This window comes from Nanorana parkeri, unplaced genomic scaffold (assembly GCF_000935625.1).
Source record: "Nanorana parkeri isolate BGI_ZX_2015 unplaced genomic scaffold, ASM93562v1 scaffold580, whole genome shotgun sequence".
Taxonomy (NCBI): domain Eukaryota; kingdom Metazoa; phylum Chordata; class Amphibia; order Anura; family Dicroglossidae; genus Nanorana; species Nanorana parkeri.
In genome coordinates, this window is record NW_017306848.1 from 490,207 (window position 1) to 509,905 (window position 19,699).

Below are 19,699 nucleotides of genomic sequence, written 5' to 3' on the forward strand. Positions count from 1 at the left end.
CAGGCCCCCTGAGGCTTAGCTCATTACCAGGATGATCCTGAGAAGGTGTGGTCCTGTTTACAAGTCTACAATTACAGACTTATTCAGAAAAGCCACGCAGGAAGCCATGGAATTGTACAAAGTACCCATAGCAACTAGATGTCACTACTGATGTCAAACCAGTGACAGGTGAATTCTGGTTCAATATTGGATGTTCAAATTAAGTGAGCCAATCATTGTATAGGGTAAGGTAGACATTTAAGGTATGTTCAAATGTACTGTTAATGTCTCAGAAATAATATACTTTTCAGATGTTGCAATTAAAAAACAAAACTTGGGAAGCATAAGGTGAAAATGTTTCAAACCTATAAATGACAGAAGTGTATCTAGATGTTGTACAAACCACCACAGATTGATCGTGTTTGTAATGGTTACTGCTTTGTTTTGTTAGCCATGTTCTAATATCATTTGCTTCTTTTCTGTTTGAATAATGTTTGGAGCCAGATGGCTGCTGGCTGGTACTCAGACCTTTCATGGGACATCTGGGGAATATCCTATTCTATGAGTGCTGCAGGGGTGGAGAAGGTTAATCACTGGATGACTTAATGGATCGAGCTGTAATCCTTTCTTACCCCTGAGATTGAGCCTGTATGTGTCTATGTTCTAGGGTCTGAATATTATATGTGGTTCTGACAAGTAGCAGCGTCTTTCATTTTCTGTGGATAGTGGCACCCAAACTTGCATTTTTTTTTTTTTTTGTACGATATGATAGGAAATTTGCTTCTTGTGTCAAGCAATTGTAAAATAAGGGTTGCAAAAAGTTAGCTAAGAATATGTCTGTAGTGGATCTGTTTCTTGTTTAGTCACCTTGATAGACATTATTTCGCTTTTTTTGTGAACTGTCAAGTTGCAGTATAGATGCCTACATTAGTGTTTCTGTGTTAAATGCTTAAAGTGACACCGTCATGACAACAAAGTCCATAAATGCCCACTTGCAAAGCAGGTATCATATTTGCCTCTTTGGAGAGTGGAGCCTCAAACCTCTGCTGTCTTCAAGAGCTACAGCCGCCCAGGAACATTCTGCATCCAACAATCTTCTGGGTGTGTTGATTTCCTGGTTTCTCGCTGCATAATGCGGTTCCATCTACTGGCTCATACAACATCCATTACTTTGTGTTGTAGGGCCCAAAACATAGAACCACATCACATAGCAGACAATCAGGCATCTGACACAGTCAAAAGTGTGTCAGATATGGAAGTAAACATGACCTATCGTAAACCTTTCCTAAAGCTGGCCATACACCTATAGACTATCTGCAGATTTTCTATGGTCAGATGGAAAAAGGGCAACAGATTCCTCCATCTACGCTAAACTGTGTGGATGGAGGAATCTCCCACTGGACCAAGCTTCAGTATCTTGCTAGTCGGCCCCGCTGGCTGTCAAAATACCTGAACAATGCCTGCAACCAATCAGATTGTTCAGGTATTTTGAGAGCCAGCGGGGCCGACTAGCAAGATACTGAAGCTTGGCCCAGCGGGAGATTCCTCCATCCACACACGTTAGCATAGATGGAGGAATCTCTTGCACTTCTTCCATCTGACCATAGAAAATCTGCAGGTAATCTATAGGTGTATGGCTAGCTTAAAGCTGGCCATACACCTTACAATTATCTGCAGATTGTCTGTGGTCAGATGGAAAAGGTGCAACAGATTCCTCCATCTACACTTAACTGTGTGGATGGAGTAATCTCCACCTGGGCCAATCTGTTGCACTTTTTCCATCTGACCAGAGAAAATCTGCAGATAATTGTAAGGTGTATGGGCACCTTTAGGTAACAACAGTGATGAAATGCAAGTCTGGAGTAAACTGTGTTAACCTGGGAATACATGTTTTAATTTGTACCATCCCCTTTGTATTTACCTTAATCTTATATTATATGACATACATGCTATGCAGGGTCTACCTAAACAATTAAGTTTGTGTCCAGTCAGGAATGCACTGACATAAGAGTATGTTTTGATGGGCCTTTGTTCACTTCAAGCAGGTGTTGCATTCCCAATCAAATCTAATCAGTTTGAAGCAGGTGAAATGCTGGTCAGAAGGAGATCAACTGCAGTGGTCACTGAATTCTAAATGTTATCAGAAGCGTCTCAAACTGATGTTGAATTAATGCCATTGACACAGGCCAGTACAATCAGATGGTAATTTGTATGGTCAGCATTAGTTTTAAAATTATCCTTCTGGAGCTTCCTCTGATCCTTGGCCCTGGCTGTACTTTGGGTCTTAAAGCGGAACTTTTCATTCAGAAATCAAATTCTACCAATGCATCCCTCTATGTATGCTGATTAATAATAACATAGACACGTCAGGTGTAAAATGCTGAGATTTTTAAATACTTACACTTGCAGAGCATTCACTTCCTGCTTTGAAAGTATAGATGACTTCAGCTTTGTCAAAGCAATGCACACTGGGATTGCCTTGTCATCAGCAGAGCATTGCTGGGAAATCTCATCGGTCTTCTCAAGAGATCTCAGGGAAAGGCATTTTCCTCCCCTGAGATGATGTGCATGGTCACATGTCCTAGTCACATGTGCCAGAAATCCAGGAAGTAAAGGGAGATCTAGTAACCTGCCCTTAGTAAACGTGGCCACTGTCAGAAGACTGGGGAAGAAAAGAGAAATAAGGTATGCAAAGAATAAAAAGCCGGCAATTATCTAGAAGTAGGTGTCTGTAGATTGTCATGACTAAACATTTATAAAGGAGTGTTTGTTGTTATAGTAAAGATATGGGTAAAGGTCTGCTTTAACTTTTATTAAAGCAGACCTTTTCCCATATCTTTAAAATAACAACAAACACTCCTTTATAAATGTTTAGTCATGACAATCTACAGACACATACTTATAAATAATTGTCAAGTCAAGATTAAGCCTCACTACTCCTCCTCCAGTTCTTCAGTCATTCAAATACTTAAAACTAGAATGATGGGGAGCAGGGCATAGGAACAGGAAGGAGGGGACGGGGCTGGATTTTGGTTTTGGCAGAAGTATAGACCCTATATACAGCCTGAGCCTAGCATATAAGAAGCTCCACAAGGCTAAATTTGTAGGCCAACATGGTTACAAGTTGTCTGTACTTCCGCCCTGCTCTTAGGTTAGAAATTATATTAACTAGTGGTTGTCACCTTGAGACAGTGGTCCTCTGAGGAGGTTTTAGTTTCCAAATTAATCAGACTGTACTGTGTGATCTCGAAGGAACAGGCCATGAAATACATTTTAGATGGGGGTTATTGTAGAGAGATTTATTTAATTGATGAAGACAATACAGTGGTACATTTTATTGTTAAGTAGATTGATGTCTTTCATAAGGTCATAAGGCTTTATTGTATTAATGCTTCAGGAAATATTCCTATTCACCTTTTTTGTTGCTGTATATTTATAGGGAACAACAACTCGAGTGGATCATGAGACTGCCAGTGTTATGAGTTCTAACAGTAGCTATTCCGTTCCTCGAAGACTGACTAGTCATCTGGGTACCAAGGTATATATGGAGTTTCTGTATTGGCTATGATAATATTTCTGGAAGCAGCAGACACTAATGAGCAAGAGATTAACAATTTTATTGGAATTTACCTCTTTTTTTTTTTTTTTTTTTAAATGTTATCTATTGAGCTGCCTAGCTTGTGGCATTTGCCCTACCCTCCTCATGGTAAACATTTTACATGTAACTAATTTGGTGCATTAGGCTCAATTGACTAAGATACTTTCATGATAGTCCTAAAATGTCCAGTTCACAATCATCAATATCAATACAAAAAAACAATAAATATAAAAATCATTTGTTTGCATTAATAACTCATTTGAATGTTTAATGCCCTATTTTCTCTTAAGGCACCATTTTATTTCATACATTATCGCATCACCAACTTAAATGGCTCCTTTTCAAGTTCTCCTCAATGAGTAACCTATTGAAAATCAGTTATCACCAGGCAGAAGGTAGTTATTTTAAAAAGAGAGAAACCTATGCGGTAATCTTTGTGAATCAGCTTTTGCTTTGGTTTTATTATAACAGCTATAACCAGTTCTTAGAGAGCAGGCTAAATAAAGCAGGTCATGCACCCTTGTGGACTGAGACTTTGAGAGATGGCAGTTATGCAAGGAGCACTATCAAGAAAATATATCTACTAAAAAAGCAGAAAAAAAAGTTCTCATGATTTAAGCCTGTGTTTAAACACAAGATACATTTAATATCTGTCTTTATTCAGCATAAAATGTTTGTATGTTTTATACCATTGTCTTCATAATTGCACACTTTGAATCTATTCTCATATTACATGTCCCAAAATAAACTGAAAATGACTAGTTGGCTACATCTGAATGGTGTCTTCCTGTCTCTGCGTCTTGTGTTCCAGGCAGAAAGGCTGCAAATCGATAACTCTGAACCAGCCCTAACATCCAAGCAGATTATTTTACCTAGTGTTATGTTGGGTGTTGTGCTATAGCGGAATTTGAGAATTGATTGTACTCTTTGCCCTTGTGTTTTTAGAGAGTAGATACATTATCTGGTAATAGTTTAACTTCTATAGTGACGTTTCGAGACCGTGCGGCCCCTTCCTCGGGCAACCACTCTCTGCTTGCCTGAGGAAGGGGCCGCACGGTCTCAAAACGTTGCTAAGGAGATGCGTGTTATCACAGTCAATAAGCAGCATTTACTTTAATATCATGGAGAGCGAGTGACTACTTTTATTCATCTACATTTCACGGAGGCATCCGTGGGACAGGAGGATTAACTTCTATAGTGGACATCTACTTCATACCCTTCTGGATAGTTAGACAGAGAAGTCTACCTTCTTGTTCTCTCTGGTAAGCAGTAATGGAACACTTTATGGCTCAGATGTTATGGTGCATCTGAATAAGTCCTCAGTGTTCAGATATTCTCCATCTGCCTCCCAATGTATCTGACAGATGACAGTGTTTTACACAGCCAGGATGGTGGTATTCATTCCATGACCACATCTGGCCTTGTAAACTAAGTTTTTTGCCTGTGGATCTTTCATATCTGGACGAATTCATAAACAAGCACACGGTATAAAAGCACTTTCCACCTTGCCTTGACACCATAATGGAACATCCCATTTATGTGAAAGCTTTACGTTTCTTGTCTTATGGGAACCTTCTTTACATGCTTGACAATATAAACCTCTGATTACAGGTGGAGATGGTATATTCTCTTCTTTCTATGCTGGGTACTCATGATAAGGATGATATGTCCCGTACACTACTAGCCATGTCAAGTTCCCAGGACAGCTGTATAGCTATGCGCCAGTCTGGATGTCTTCCCCTTCTCATCCAATTACTCCATGGGAATGATAAGGACTCCGTTCTGTTGGGGAATTCCCGGGGAAGTAAAGAGGCCAGAGCCCGTGCCAGTGCTGCTCTTCACAACATCATTCACTCCCAACCCGATGACAAGAGAGGGCGGAGAGAGATCCGGGTCTTACACCTCTTAGAGCAGATCCGAGCCTATTGTGAGACATGCTGGGAATGGCAAGAGGCACACGAGCAAGGCATGGACCAGGACAAAAACCCAAGTAAGCAGGATCGACACATGAAATATTAGTGGCATACGTGTCTGTGATGTCATAGCTATAGTTGGGGGTTCCAAATATTGATTATCATTTTGAGTATAAATCATTGTTTGTCAGTTTGTTTCGTGCTAACACTGTTCCTATTTGGAAGTCATCTCAAAGAACCAGGAAATGGATATTAATGGAAACAAAATTTCTAGCTGAGTGAGCAAGAGTTGCAGCTTTTTTTTTTCTCTCTTGCTGGGTTCCCAAGAAGATTGCCCCGCATTCCCTATCTGGGTGACGTTTATCAGACAAAATAGAAGTTGAGGGGAAAATGTCCTCAATGGGGGACACAGTGTTTAGAACCTGGAAGATGTTCTAATCCTTCCACACACCGAGCAATATCACTGTTCCTTGCTTGGGTTCTCTACAATGAAAAGACATGCAAGAACAGCCAGATAACTGAATGTAACTACCTTGTAGTACCTATGACTAAATACAGTGCTGGGATCTTAGTGGTGGCCAGCGCTGTGATGATGTAATATCTCAGATGAGAACAAAGAATGTGCTCTTGTGCATGGTCCTACTTCTCAGACCCCACTGTCATGTGACAGCTCGGGGGTCTCTACTAGCGATCAAGAACCATCATGTGACAGCTCCAGGTCTCCCCTTGCAATTGAGAACCAATCAGCATAGTTCCCCGACCATGTGGTTAGGACATGGATTATGGTCATTATGATATTCTCCCTACCCCCGCCCTAGTGTGTGGTAAGGTAGCAAGAGGTTCAGTTTGGGGGTTTGCATTTTTCTATATACCTACTTGTAAATGGAGTGAGAGTGTTTTAAGAAAACAGACTGAAACATTAGTTTTGGCTTTAGCAAGATTTATTACAATGAATTTCACTGTTTGTAAATAATCTAGCAGATATATTGATTAAGTAAAATGGGTGTCTTTTTTTTTAAGTAGCTGGCAAGTTGAATCCTTATTGACTTTTCATATCTTGGGAATTCAATGGTGCAATCTTCACACAAGAGTCCCAGTCCCTCTCAAGTGCCACAGCTACTACAAAGTCAAAATGATCCAGTCACACTCCCTTAAAGATGGAATAAAATATAATTGTGGAGTAGTTTCTGGAGCTGCCGCATGCTGTTGCTGTGTTTTAGGTTGTTCTCTGGAGCAAAGCTGAAGTTGGAGCTATAAAACATGACTACCAACCCTAGTTCAGGGGATTCAGCTTTAACTGACCGCTGTAGTATATATTTGAATGTGATTGTTCTTTTCAGAGCCCTTGTGCCAGTTAATCTGCACTGTTAGGAGAATTCATGAAATATTTTGCTTTGTTTTCAGTGCCTGCTCCTGTGGAACATCAGATTTGCCCAGCAGTCTGCGTACTGATGAAACTCTCATTTGATGAAGAACACAGGCATGCAATGAATGAACTTGGTAAGATAATGTACTACATCCCAAGACTTGGCATCTTAGCATGAGACATTGTTTCTAGTTCTAATTGTTTTTGTTTCCCAACAGGGGGATTGCAGGCTATTGCAGAACTTCTTCAAGTAGATTGTGAAATGTATGGACTTATTAATGACCACTATAGTATTACACTTCGGCGATATGCTGGGATGGCACTCACAAATCTAACTTTTGGCGATGTAGCTAACAAGGTATCATTTCCTTTTTATGCATTTTTATATAGACGTAGCAAGTACATTGAAAGAAATTACTTTAGAGGTCACACAACCTAGTTTGCATCTTTAGAGATTTATTACCGGTATGCCCTCTAAAGGCAAGGAGTAGCACATGGCACTAAGCAAACCTGATGATATGCAATGTAATCAATGTAACAATTTTATGAACGGCCAGATCACAGAACGTAGTTTGCTTATTGATGAAAAACATCCCCGATCATCGGTAATTAAGTCACAGATGCAGTAAATAGGAGCCAGATTAATAATTTACATGCATTTGTTTCTTAATTCCAGTTATTAGGGACCTATCCTGGTTCCACACTACAGGGGTATATACTCTATGTTAATGAGTTTCAGTTTACAAAAGCACAATCATTATAACACTTGTTATATTGAAAGCTGGTGTTTACAGTTTGTAATTGCAGGCACAGCTTTTAGGACAGTTTCTGCACTCAGTATTTCTAAGTATCCAAAAGTCACTTGTCATTGTGGTGTCCAGTGTTATGGATATTGTGAGTTTTAAACATGCATTGAAAGGAGAACAAATTCTGTGTTCGTACTTGCAGACATTGTGCCAAGGAGTGCCCACAGTGTTGATGGACTTGGATGTAGGTTAGATGCCCATGCATTTGGGTTCTGAGGACAGGTTTTGGAAACACTGACCTTGTATATACTAGTTTTTTGTGGAACCCAACTAGGGCTGCAGCTAATTATTATTTTCATAATCAATTAGTTGCATTAAAAAAAATATATCACATTTTCTCTCTCCTCCCCCCATCTTTCTCTCTCCTCCCCCATCTTTCTCTCTCCTCCCCCATCTTTCTCTCTCCTCCCCCCATCTTTCTCTCTCCTCCCCCCATCTTTCTCTCTCCTCCCCCATCTTTCTCTCTCCTCCCCCATCTTTCTCTCTCCTCCCCCCATCTTTCTCTCTCCTCCCCCCATCTTTCTCTCTCCTCCCCCATCTTTCTCTCTCCTCCCCCATCTTTCTCTCTCCTCCCCCCATCTTTCTCTCTCCTCCCCCATCTTTCTCTCTCCTCCCCCATCTTTCTCTCTCCTCCCCCCATCTTTCTCTCTCCTCCCCCATCTTTCTCTATCTCCCCCTCGCTCTCCCACAACCAACTAATGGATAGAGTAGTTGTCAACTATTTTAATCGATTAATATTGTTTGGGGGTTGCAGCCTTAAACCCAACTTCCTAAAATGAATCTCTTTAAAGGAAACATTCCTCTGAATTCTTTCTGTTTGGGAATTGTCTAACTGGAGCAGTTGTTATTCAACTCTCAGGCACATACATTTGCTGTGGTAGCGTGACACCTGTTGAGTTTCACTATTACCCGCTTGTCTGACACAGAATTATGTGACCTAAGGGTTGGAGAGCATTAATGTGGCCAGAGGCTTCTTGGGTATCCAGAGATCATAGCTTTCATAACTCTGATGGGACCAAAATCGGTCAGTGGGTAGAGTACATTGAAACTTTTTCTTCTCCTTGATCTTTCAGGCCACCTTGTGTTCAATGAAAAGCTGCATGCGAGCCCTTGTAGCCCAATTAAAATCAGAAAGTGAAGATCTGCAGCAGGTAAGTTACCTAGCACACATTCAGTGCTTTAAATGTTTATGTAGATTGCTGCAGTGGAATGTTGTCTTTTTTCTCAGTTTAAACAAAAATGCTTAAAGTGCCTATCAACTTTATTTTGAGTTTTGGATGGAGTGGAGAGGAATTAGAGCACCTGTCAAGTTTTAATATTGCCGGTGTTCTCGTTGGGGAAATTCACCCTCTCTGTTTGTCCTGGTGACCATTATAACTGAAAGTGAATGAAAGAAAATCCCAAATTTCAGGTTGTCATCAGATATAGTTGGAACATCTTCCAATGGGGACACTAATTCTAATGACCCTGCAGACCATCCACGATTCCCCTTTTCTTTGGAGGGATTTTTTTTCTCACTTCCTGCTGTGGTTTTTGGACAGGATGTGAAGGAAAAACGTCCCAATGGGACACATATGACACTACAAACTCACAGGTTATAGCCCTCCCTAAAGTTCTAAATAATAAACCTTTAGCTGGAGAGCTTTTAGTAGGAACAGAGAATAAGATAATCCTGAATATTGTTAAAGATGTCTGCTGTGTTTTTCTGCAGGTCATTGCAAGTGTGCTTAGAAATTTGTCCTGGAGAGCGGATGTAAACAGCAAGAAGACGCTGCGTGAAGTTGGTAGTGTGAAAGCATTAACGGAATGTGCACTGGACGTGAAGAAGGTAAAAGCTACTGGATATGTACATGTTGGTCACAATTAATGACTGCATTGTGGGTTTCTCAGAATCATTACTGCTCCCAGTAGCATAGTTAGAGGCCTTTTACTTTAATGAAGAAAACTACTTAGTAAATGTTACTGGTGTGTTAAGGAAGGTATGATTACTACCACGTTTCCAGTCACTGCACATTGTTTCCTTAAAAGTGTAGCTTTAACTTTAGTAATTTTATATATGAGGCAAATCTTATCTATTGAGAAAATTTTTGTCTGGTAAACTCCGTTCCAGGATAATTCCCTGATGATAGCTTCCATGTACAATATTACTTATTCTAGAGTTTTGCTCTAGTCACAAATTTGACTAAAAGCTCTGTTGAGCAAATTTGTTATCGTTATAGTAGGGAGTGTTGTCTGCTGCATTTTACAACATTGAAGGTCATAGGTAGTAGTCCTTATTGACTTCCTTTATTGCTGAAGATTGGTTTTGAAGATTATAACCTGTGATTGGGGTATATTAATAAAGATCATATTTTTTGTCTTTTGTATTGCTAGGAGTCCACCCTGAAAAGTGTACTAAGTGCCTTGTGGAACTTGTCTGCACACTGCACAGAAAACAAAGCTGACATATGTTCTGTAGACGGGGCACTGGCTTTCCTGGTTGGCACATTAACTTACAGAAGTCAGACAAATACACTGGCCATCATAGAAAGTGGAGGCGGAATACTGCGAAATGTCTCCAGCCTAATTGCTACAAATGAAGACCACAGGTTGGTGTTTTTATCTAAAAGAAATATATTGTGGGGAACATGGAGGTTCCACAAAAATAATGCAGCCAATCCCACTCAAAAAGGACAAAATCCCACACTGTTTTTGTGCATGATGAATTATACATCACTAAAGCATAACATTTAAAAGGCACAAATACAATGAACAGTCAAATTTAAATTTGGAATGGAATATATATATATATATAGAGAGAGAGATATCTCTCTCTCTCTCTCTCTCTCTCTCTCTCTCTCTCTCTCTCTATTGCCTATTGCAGATTCAGTCTTCCCAGCCTGGAGCAGGTCTACAATTTTGTTTCTGGTGTCCTTCGACAGCTCTTTGGTCTTCACCATAGTGGAGTTTGGAGTGTGACTGTTTGAGGTTGTGGACAGGTGTCTTTTATACTGATAACAAGTTCAAACAGGTGCCATTGATACAGGTAATGAGTGCAGGACAGAGGAGCCTCCTTAAAGAAGAAGGTACAGGTCTGTGAGAGCCAGAACTCTTGCTTGTTTGTAGGTGACCAAATACTTATTTTCCACCATAATTTGCAAATAAATTTGTTCCAAAAATGTGATTTGTCTGGATTTGTTTTCTCATTTTGTCTCTCATAGTTGAGGTCTACCTATGATGCCAATTACAGGGGAGAACTTGCACAATTGGTGGCTGACTAAATACTTTTTTGCCCCACTGTATGTGTATGTATGTGTGTGTATATACACATATATATCATGTATGTGTATTATGTCTCTAAATTGAATCCAATTTGAAGTAAAGAACTTTAGATACCTGGAATTTTTTTTAGACCTATACTGAAGTTAGTTGATAGTGTCGGTAATGCCTAGAAGTAAATTAGCTTCTGGCTGGATTTGTTAGGGTATTGCAACATTTAATTATACAGTTTTATTATTATTCTAATTGGTGAGCCTTATTCTTTTGTCTGCTATTTCTATATGCATTGTTATGTATTATTGTTTTTATTATCGTTCTAAAATTATTTAAAGTGACACTAAACTCAGGAATTAAATCTTAAAAATGAATTCAAGTACCTTAACTATCAAAGGAGAACTATGGGTTTAAGGCTTTTTCCCATACTTCTCCTTAGGGTAATGGGAGGACACAAACTAGCGTCCTCCCGTCACCCTAGGCTCAGTATACCGCGAGCTGTAGCTCGCGGTACACTGAGACGCCGCAGTATAACGCGAGCTCCTACTAGCGGTATACTGAGACGCTGAAGCAGATCCCGACAATTGTGCCGGGATCCGCCCAGCTGCGTGACTGACAGCTGGCTCTGCCTATCTAGAGGCAGAGCCAGCTGTACCCTCCCCCGTCCGTTCAGCCAGTCAGCGCCTCCCCTGTCACGGCAGAGAGCCGTGACAGGCTCGAGAGGTGAGCGAACTCCGCTATGTGTTCGCTCACCTCCCGATCTACCGAGCCGACCTGTGACAGTCTCATTGTCACAGGTCGGCTAGAACTATGAGGTGAGTGAAAAGCACTCACCTCATAGTTCTCCTTTAACAAAAATGTAGCTTATTTGTGTATCATTCCGCTGTAGATCTTCAAATCATCACTGAATTGGTGCTGAGGGTTGCTACATTTCCCTGTGTGTGTTGTAAAGCAGCCTCTACTCCAAGCTCGCTCCTGTGATGGACTACAATCTCTGTTTAGTTTAGTTTATTACTTTGTATTGAAATTGTAGTCCATCACATGAGCAAGCTTGGAGCAGTGGCTACTTTTCAAGACACACAGGGACCATGGGGAACAAAAAGTAGACACCCTCCAGAAGGAAGGACAGTGTCAGCACAAATTCAGAGATGATTTGAGGATCTACGGTGGAGTGATGCACAAAATAAGGTCCAGTATTTTTAATACTTTGGGTACTTGGATGCTTTTTTAAGATGTAGCTCCTGAGATTAGTGTCACTTTAATTATTATCAGACAAGTTAAGCCTGAACATAAATAGTAATCTTAGCACCCCTTACCGCAGCCATGAGGACCACCTAGACTACGACAAGGCAAAAAGAACATTAGCTGCATAGCCTGGTTCTCTTGACTACATGATAGATGAAACAGACCATCTGAAGCTAGATTGCTATTTATAATCAGACCTCTCTCGCCTGATGCAAGTGTATACTGTATTCATATCTTTACACTAAATAATGCATTTTCAGGAATTTGTTTCTTCTGGTTGAAACTTACCTATTTGTTTCTGATTTTAGGCAAATCCTAAGGGAGAACAACTGCTTGCAAATATTACTACAGCACTTAAAATCACACAGCTTGACTATCGTCAGCAATGCTTGTGGGACTTTATGGAATTTATCTGCTCGAAATGCCAAGGATCAAGAGGCTCTCTGGGATATGGGTGCTGTCAGCATGCTGAAAAACCTCATCCATTCAAAGCACAAAATGATAGCAATGGGGAGTGCAGCAGCTTTACGAAATCTTATGGCAAACAGACCTGCTAAATATAAAGATGCCAACATCATGTCTCCTGGATCCAGTGTTCCGTCCCTTCATGTTCGCAAGCAGAAAGCCTTGGAAGCAGAGCTTGATGCACAGCACCTATCTGAGACATTTGATAACATTGATAACTTAAGTCCCAAAACATCGCATCGCAATAAGCAGAGACATAAGCAGAATTTGTACAGTGAATATGCTTTGGACTCAAGTAGGCATGATGATTCCATTTGTCGGTCAGACAACTTCAGCCCTGGCAACTTAACTGTGCTTTCACCATACATAAATGCAACAGTGTTGCCAGTACCTTCTTCTAGGCAAGCTGGTGATAACAGCAGGACAGAAAAGGACAGGGAACGTCCTGGAGTGAATAATTACCATACTAGCAGTGATGGAAGCTCTGCCAAGCGTATAGGACTCCAGCTATCAACTACTGCTCAGATCTCCAAAGTTATGGACGAAGTGTCAAACATTCACCTGTCTCAGGAGGACAGACATTCAGGATCCTCTTCAGATACTCACAATACATCAGATGAAAGAACTGCTAACAGAAAAACATCTAACCATTCTCATACGAATCTTTACAATTTTTCCAAAGGAGAGAACACTAACAGAGGATGCCCTGTGTCCTACATGAAAAGCATGGAGTATAAAATGTCCTCAAATGACAGTTTAAACAGTGTTAGTAGCACTGACGGTTATGGAAAACGCGGCCAAGTAAAGCCATCTGTTGAGTCCTACTCTGAAGATGACGAGAGTAAATTCTGTAATTATGGACAGTATCCAGCAGGTCTAGCTCATAAAATACACAGTGCTAATCACATGGATGATAATGATACGGAATTGGACACTCCAATAAATTATAGTCTGAAATATTCAGATGAACAGTTAAATTCTGGAAGGCAAAGTCCGACTCAGAATGAGAGATGGGCAAGACCCAAACATATTGTTGATAATGAAATGAAACAGAATGAGCAAAGACAGACCAGAAATCCCAAAACACCTTATACTGCATTCACTGAAAACAAAGATGAGAAACACAAAAAATTTCCCTCTCATTTATCACAGCCAGAAAATTCCTCACCATATCGTTCCAGGGCGGCAAATACCCAAGCTGATCAGATACGTGCACATTCTACTATGGGAATAAATCAGAAGTCTAGCAAATCTCATTGTCAGGTCGAAAACTTTGATGATGACAAAACAACCAATTTCAGTGAGCGTTATTCTGAGGAAGAACAACAAGAAGATGAAGATGACAGGCAAGTCAATTTCAGCATGACAAATTACAACCAAGAAGAGCACCATGTTGAACAGCCCATTGATTACAGTCGAAAGTATCCTCCCGAGATTGCGTCCACAACTCAGAAACCTTCATTTTCTTTTTCAAAGATTTCTTCCAAACAGAGAGCGAAGAAAGATCATGTGACCTCCAACAGCAATACACCAACTCCATCACCCAATACAAGCAGACAGAATCAACTTCATCCTAATTCTGCTCAGTCTCGAAGTGGCCAAAACAGGCAAAAACAAACCACAAGTAAACCGCCATCAATAAATCAAGAAACTATTCAGACCTACTGTGTTGAAGATACACCTATATGTTTTTCACGGTGCAGTTCTTTGTCATCTTTGTCTTCTGCTGAAGATGAAATTGAAGGACGTGAAAGAGTAGCCCAGGGAGCAGATGGAAATAACTCACTGCAGATAACTGAGCTCAAGGATAGTAGAGATTCTACTACTAAGGATGGAGTAACAAATGAATCTCGTTCTACATCTCATCATATACGGACAAAAACCAGTAGATTACATACTTCAAATCTGTCGCCTTCAGACCCTTCAAGGCACAAGTCTGTTGAATTCTCCTCAGGTGCTAAATCTCCCTCAAAAAGTGGTGCTCAGACACCGAAGAGCCCCCCAGAACATTACCTCCAGGAAACTCCTTTAATGTTCAGTAGATGCACTTCTGTAAGCTCTCTGGATAGTTTTGAAAGCCACTCAATAGCTAGCTCTGTGCAGAGTGAGCCATGCAGTGGTATGGTTAGTGGTGTTATAAGTCCTAGTGATCTTCCTGACAGCCCTGGACAAACAATGCCTCCAAGCAGAAGTAAAACTCCTCCTCCACCTCAGGAAGTGCAAAATAAGAGAGATGCAAACAAAGCTAAATTAGCAGCTGGCCCTGAGGACAGAGACTCTGCAGCAAAACAGACTACGGTACACGCAGCAGTTCAACGGGTGCAGGTGCTTCAGGAAGCAGATACCTTCTTGCATTTTGCCACTGAGAGCACACCAGATGGATTTTCATGTGCCTCAAGCCTTAGTGCCCTTAGTCTGGATGAACCATATATCCCGAAAGATGTAGAACTTAAAATCATGCCTCCTGTTTTTGAAAATGATCAAGGGACTGAAGCAGATTCAGACAAGTCCAAAGAATCCACTGTTCATCAAGACTCAAAAGAAAAGAGACAAGCAGAACCAGAGAAGGATATGTTGGATGATACAGATGATGACATCGATATATTAGAAGAGTGTATAATATCAGCTATGCCTACAAAATCCTCCAGGAAAAACAAGAAAACTTCCCAACCCCCTGCTTCCAAAACTGCACCACCTACAGCTAGAAAACCAAGCCAGCTGCCAGTCTATAAACTGCTTCCCCCTCAAAACAGACTACAGGCTCAAAAGCATGTTAGCTTCACCCATGCTGATGATATGCCTAGAGTCTACTGTGTAGAAGGCACACCAATAAATTTTTCTACAGCGACTTCGCTCAGTGATCTTACAATAGAATCGCCACCAAATGAGTTGGCAAGTAATGATCGAGCAAATGCACTACCTGTGTCTACACATTTTGAAAAGAGAGATACAATTCCAACTGAAGGAAGAAGTACAGATGACACAGAAACTGGTAAAAATGCAAGGACCAGTGCATTAGGGCTTGATGAGGACAAAACAGAGGAAGGGGATATTCTTGCAGAATGCATACATTCAGCAATGCCCAAAGGGAAAAGTCACAAACCTTACAGAGTTAAAAAGATAATGGATCAGATTAATCATACCAGTGGAAACGCTACCTCAAATAACAAGAATTCTCAAGAAACTGAAAAGAAGCCCACCTCTCCAGTGAAACCTATTTCACAACTGACTGGACCCGCAAAGAAGAACGTGGAACACAAAATGAGTCTAGGACCTGAAAAACCCTACTGTGAAGCAAAAAAACAGAATGTGAGAAGCCAGTCCACAAATAAACCCAACAATGAAGAGCGTGTAAAAGGAAGTTTTGCATTTGATTCTCCACACCACTATACACCAATAGAGGGTACACCATACTGTTTCTCACGGAATGATTCATTGAGTTCTTTAGACTTTGATGAGGATGATGTTGACCTTTCAAAAGAAAAAGAAGAGTTACGGAAAGAAAAAGAAGCCAAAGAAGCAGACGCAAGGGCAGCAAATAAAAGTCCCCCATCGAGCCAAAAACCAGGACAGGGACAATCGGGTAAAAAGAATCCAGCAAGCAGAGCTTCACCTAAGTCACTATTGCATAAACAAGCCTCGTTTCCTCCTGCATCTAAATCTGTTCATGATAGGGGTGCAGCCTCTGATGAGAAAATGCAGAATTTTGCCATTGAAAATACACCTGTATGCTTTTCCCGCAATTCATCTCTAAGTTCTTTAAGTGACATTGACCAAGAGAACAACAACAAAGAAATTGAGGTAACAAAAGAAAATGAACCCGCTGACTCAGATATGGCACTGCGTAGACCTCAGACATCAGGTTATGCACCAAAATCATTCCATGTTGAAGATACTCCTGTCTGCTTTTCTAGAAACAGTTCTCTGAGTTCTTTAAGCATTGATTCTGAAGATGATTTGCTGCAAGAATGCATAACTTCAGCAATGCCAAATAAGAAAAAATCTCCCAAAGTTAAGAATGAAAGTGTGAAGGTCCGATCAAATAGCATTGGTGGAATACTTGCTGAGGAACCCGATCTGTCACTAGATTTAAGAGATCTGCAAAGTCCTGATTCTGAAAATGCATTTTCTCCAGATTCAGAAAACTTTGATTGGAAAGCAATCCAGGAAGGTGCTAATTCGATTGTTAGTCGCATACATCAAGCAGCTGCTGGAGTTTCTTTGTCTCGACAAGGCTCATCAGACTCCGATTCAATTCTTTCATTAAAATCAGGTATTTCCTTAGGCTCTCCTTTCCATCTTACTCTTGACAAGGAAGAAAAGCCGAGTACCATAAACAAAGGACCGCGAATTGTAAAACCTGGGGAGAAAAGTGCAATAGAAAATAAGAAAACTGAGGAAGAATCTAAAGGCATTAAAGGTGGAAAGAAAGTTTATAAAAGCATGATTACTGGAAAATCCCGCTCCAGCTCTGACTTTTCAAGTCAGTGTAAACAGCCAGCACAGTCAATTACTCCCTCAATCTCACGTGGGAGAACAATGATTCATATACCTGGTGTCCGTGCTAGTTCTCCTAGCACAAGTCCTGTTTCGAAGAAAGTTCCAGTTCTGAAAAATGCATCATCAAAAAATTCCAATGACATTGCCACTAATTCTCCTAGAGAACAAAAGCAATTAAAATCTGAACCTGTTTACAGTAACAAACCGTCTACTACACCAGGAGGAACAAATAAAGGTGGTTCTAGATCAGGTTCAAGAGACTCTACTCCTTCAAGGCCATCTCCCCAACCATTAAGTAGACCTTTGCAGTCACCTGGCCGTAGTTCGATTTCACCAGGCAGGAGCGGAATAAACCCTGCTAACAAATTCTCCCAGTTGCCAAGAACATCTTCTCCCAGTACAGCATCCACCAAATCCTCAGGTTCAGGTAGAATGTCTTATACATCACCAGGTAGACAATTAAGCCAGCAGAACCTAACTAAGCAGCCCACAAGCAATCTACCGAAAACTCCCAGCGGTATACCAAGAAGTGAGTCTGCATCAAAGGGTTTAAATCAGAACGCAAACAATGCTGGATCCAGTAAGAAAGTAGAACTGTCTAGAATGTCATCAACAAAGTCCAGTGGAAGTGAGTCTGATAGGTCAGAAAGACCTGCTTTAGTACGGCAGTCAACATTTATAAAGGAGGCACCTAGTCCTACATTAAGGAGGAAATTGGAAGAGTCTGCATCCTTTGAATCTTTATCTTCTTCATCAAGAGCTGACTCCCCCACACGATCTCAGTCTCACACTCCGGCTTTGAGCCCATCCCTTCCTGATATGTCTTTATCAACACATCCTGTACAAGCTGGAGGTTGGAGGAAAATGCCCCCAAACTTGAATGTTCCTTCAGACAACGGTGACCTCCGAAAACGTCATGATATTGGTCGGTCACATTCAGAATCGCCATCCAGGCTTCCAATAACTCGATCAGGTACATGGAAACGTGAACATAGTAAGCATTCATCATCCCTTCCTCGTGTAAGTACTTGGAGGAGAACTGGTAGCTCATCCTCAATTTTGTCTGCTTCTTCTGAGTCTAGTGAGAAAGCAAAGAGCGAAGATGAAAGGCAGCCCCCATGTTCCTTTCCTGGGCATAAATCAAGCACAGACTGTCCACCATCTTCAAAAGGAACTTGGCGAAAGATAAAAGAAAGTGAAATTCTTGACACATCAAGCATTGGTTCCTCCAATACTCTTGCAGAGTCTAACAGCGCACTAGAAACTAAAACAGTATTCAAGATGGCACCAGCTGTCTCCAAAACAGAAGATGTATGGGTAAGAATTGAGGACTGCCCAATCAATAACCCTAGATCAGGCAGAACTCCTACTGGGAATTCTCCCCCAGTTATTGACAATATATCAGAGCAGGGAGAAAAGGATGAGACAGTAAGGGACTGCCAAGGAAGGCATAATTCAGGGAATGGGAATGGGCCTGTTTTGGAAAATAGGCAGAAATCTTTTATTAAATTGGATGGTTTGGATACAAAGGGGGCTGACCCAAAACCTGTAATAAACAGTCAGCCTGCAGGGCAAGAGACTAATGAAAATTCAGTTCCAGAGCGTACACCATTTAGTTCGAGTAGCTCAAGCAAACACAGCTCACCAAGTGGAACTGTTGCAGCACGTGTGACTCCATTTAACTATAATCCTAGTCCCAGGAAAAGTATAGCAGACGGTAGCACATCTCGGCCATCCCAGATTCCAACTCCGGTGACTACAAACTCAAAAAAAAGGGACTCGAAAAATGAAGCCACAGACTCTAGTGGCTCTCAAAGCCCCGACAGACATTCTGGCTCTTACCTTGTAACTTCTGTTTGAAGAAATTCACAGCAGTTGTTTTAAGGGAACCTCCGATGTACAATTTTTATCTGTCCATGTATATTCAAGAATACACAAAATATTAAAAAAAACAAAAAAAAAACCTGTAAATATGTTTGATTTTGATGAGGGTTGTCCAGGAAGCCATAATTCATAAAATAGTTGTCACTTACTGTACACTATAGGCACACTTTAATAAGCATATGATGGATACAGATGGTGTTTCTGGTTTAAAAAATAGGTTTAATTTTACTCAGAATTTCACTGACCCACCCTCCTCCCTAGCCCATGACTACACTATACTAGATTCCCCCCATTCCAGCTGCATACTTAAATCAAGAAGATAGCTGCATTCTGCTCCTTTTTAACGCTGGCCACAGTAAGCACTCTTAGACTTGTATAGAGCCATCTCCTATAACGGGAGATGCTTGAAAGACAGCCCTGTACAAGTCTGTGAGGACGTACATGGAGGCATGGCTAATGTTAGAGGATTCAGTTGGGGAGTCAAAACCAAGCTATAGCTTGAGGTGTGACGCAGCTGTCTTCTAGAGGTAAGTGGACAGTTGGTGTGGGGGGTTTCTAATTTAGTTTAGGAGGGAGAGGGGGTGGCTTAGTGTACTTTTTAGTAAGAGTATACTTGTTTAAGGGGCAGTTCTGCTTGAAGTGGCTAACTAGAGGTACATGTGGTGAATGTAGTGTAAATGAAAACCTCACA

At 40.9% G+C, this 19,699-nt stretch overlaps 1 protein-coding gene across 4 annotated transcripts in view; it reads left to right on the forward strand.

Annotated features, from left to right (window-relative positions):
• Window positions 1-19,262, forward strand: part of APC (APC, WNT signaling pathway regulator) — a 91,794-nt gene extending 72,532 nt beyond the window's left edge. For 3 of the 4 annotated variants that reach the window (XM_018562497.1, XM_018562496.1, XM_018562498.1), the window contains 8 exons: window positions 3,419-3,517; window positions 5,189-5,567; window positions 6,895-6,990; window positions 7,075-7,214; window positions 8,736-8,813; window positions 9,374-9,490; window positions 10,036-10,250; window positions 12,468-19,262. In XM_018562497.1, coding sequence (XP_018417999.1) covers window positions 3,419-3,517; window positions 5,189-5,567; window positions 6,895-6,990; window positions 7,075-7,214; window positions 8,736-8,813; window positions 9,374-9,490; window positions 10,036-10,250; window positions 12,468-18,984 — 7,641 coding nt within the window. In that variant the 3' untranslated portion in view covers window positions 18,985-19,262. The remainder of the gene's footprint in view (window positions 1-3,418; window positions 3,518-5,188; window positions 5,568-6,894; window positions 6,991-7,074; window positions 7,215-8,735; window positions 8,814-9,373; window positions 9,491-10,035; window positions 10,251-12,467) is intronic. The other variant, XM_018562499.1, reaches the window with a different exon arrangement.
• The last annotated feature ends 437 nt before the right edge of the window (window positions 19,263-19,699 follow it).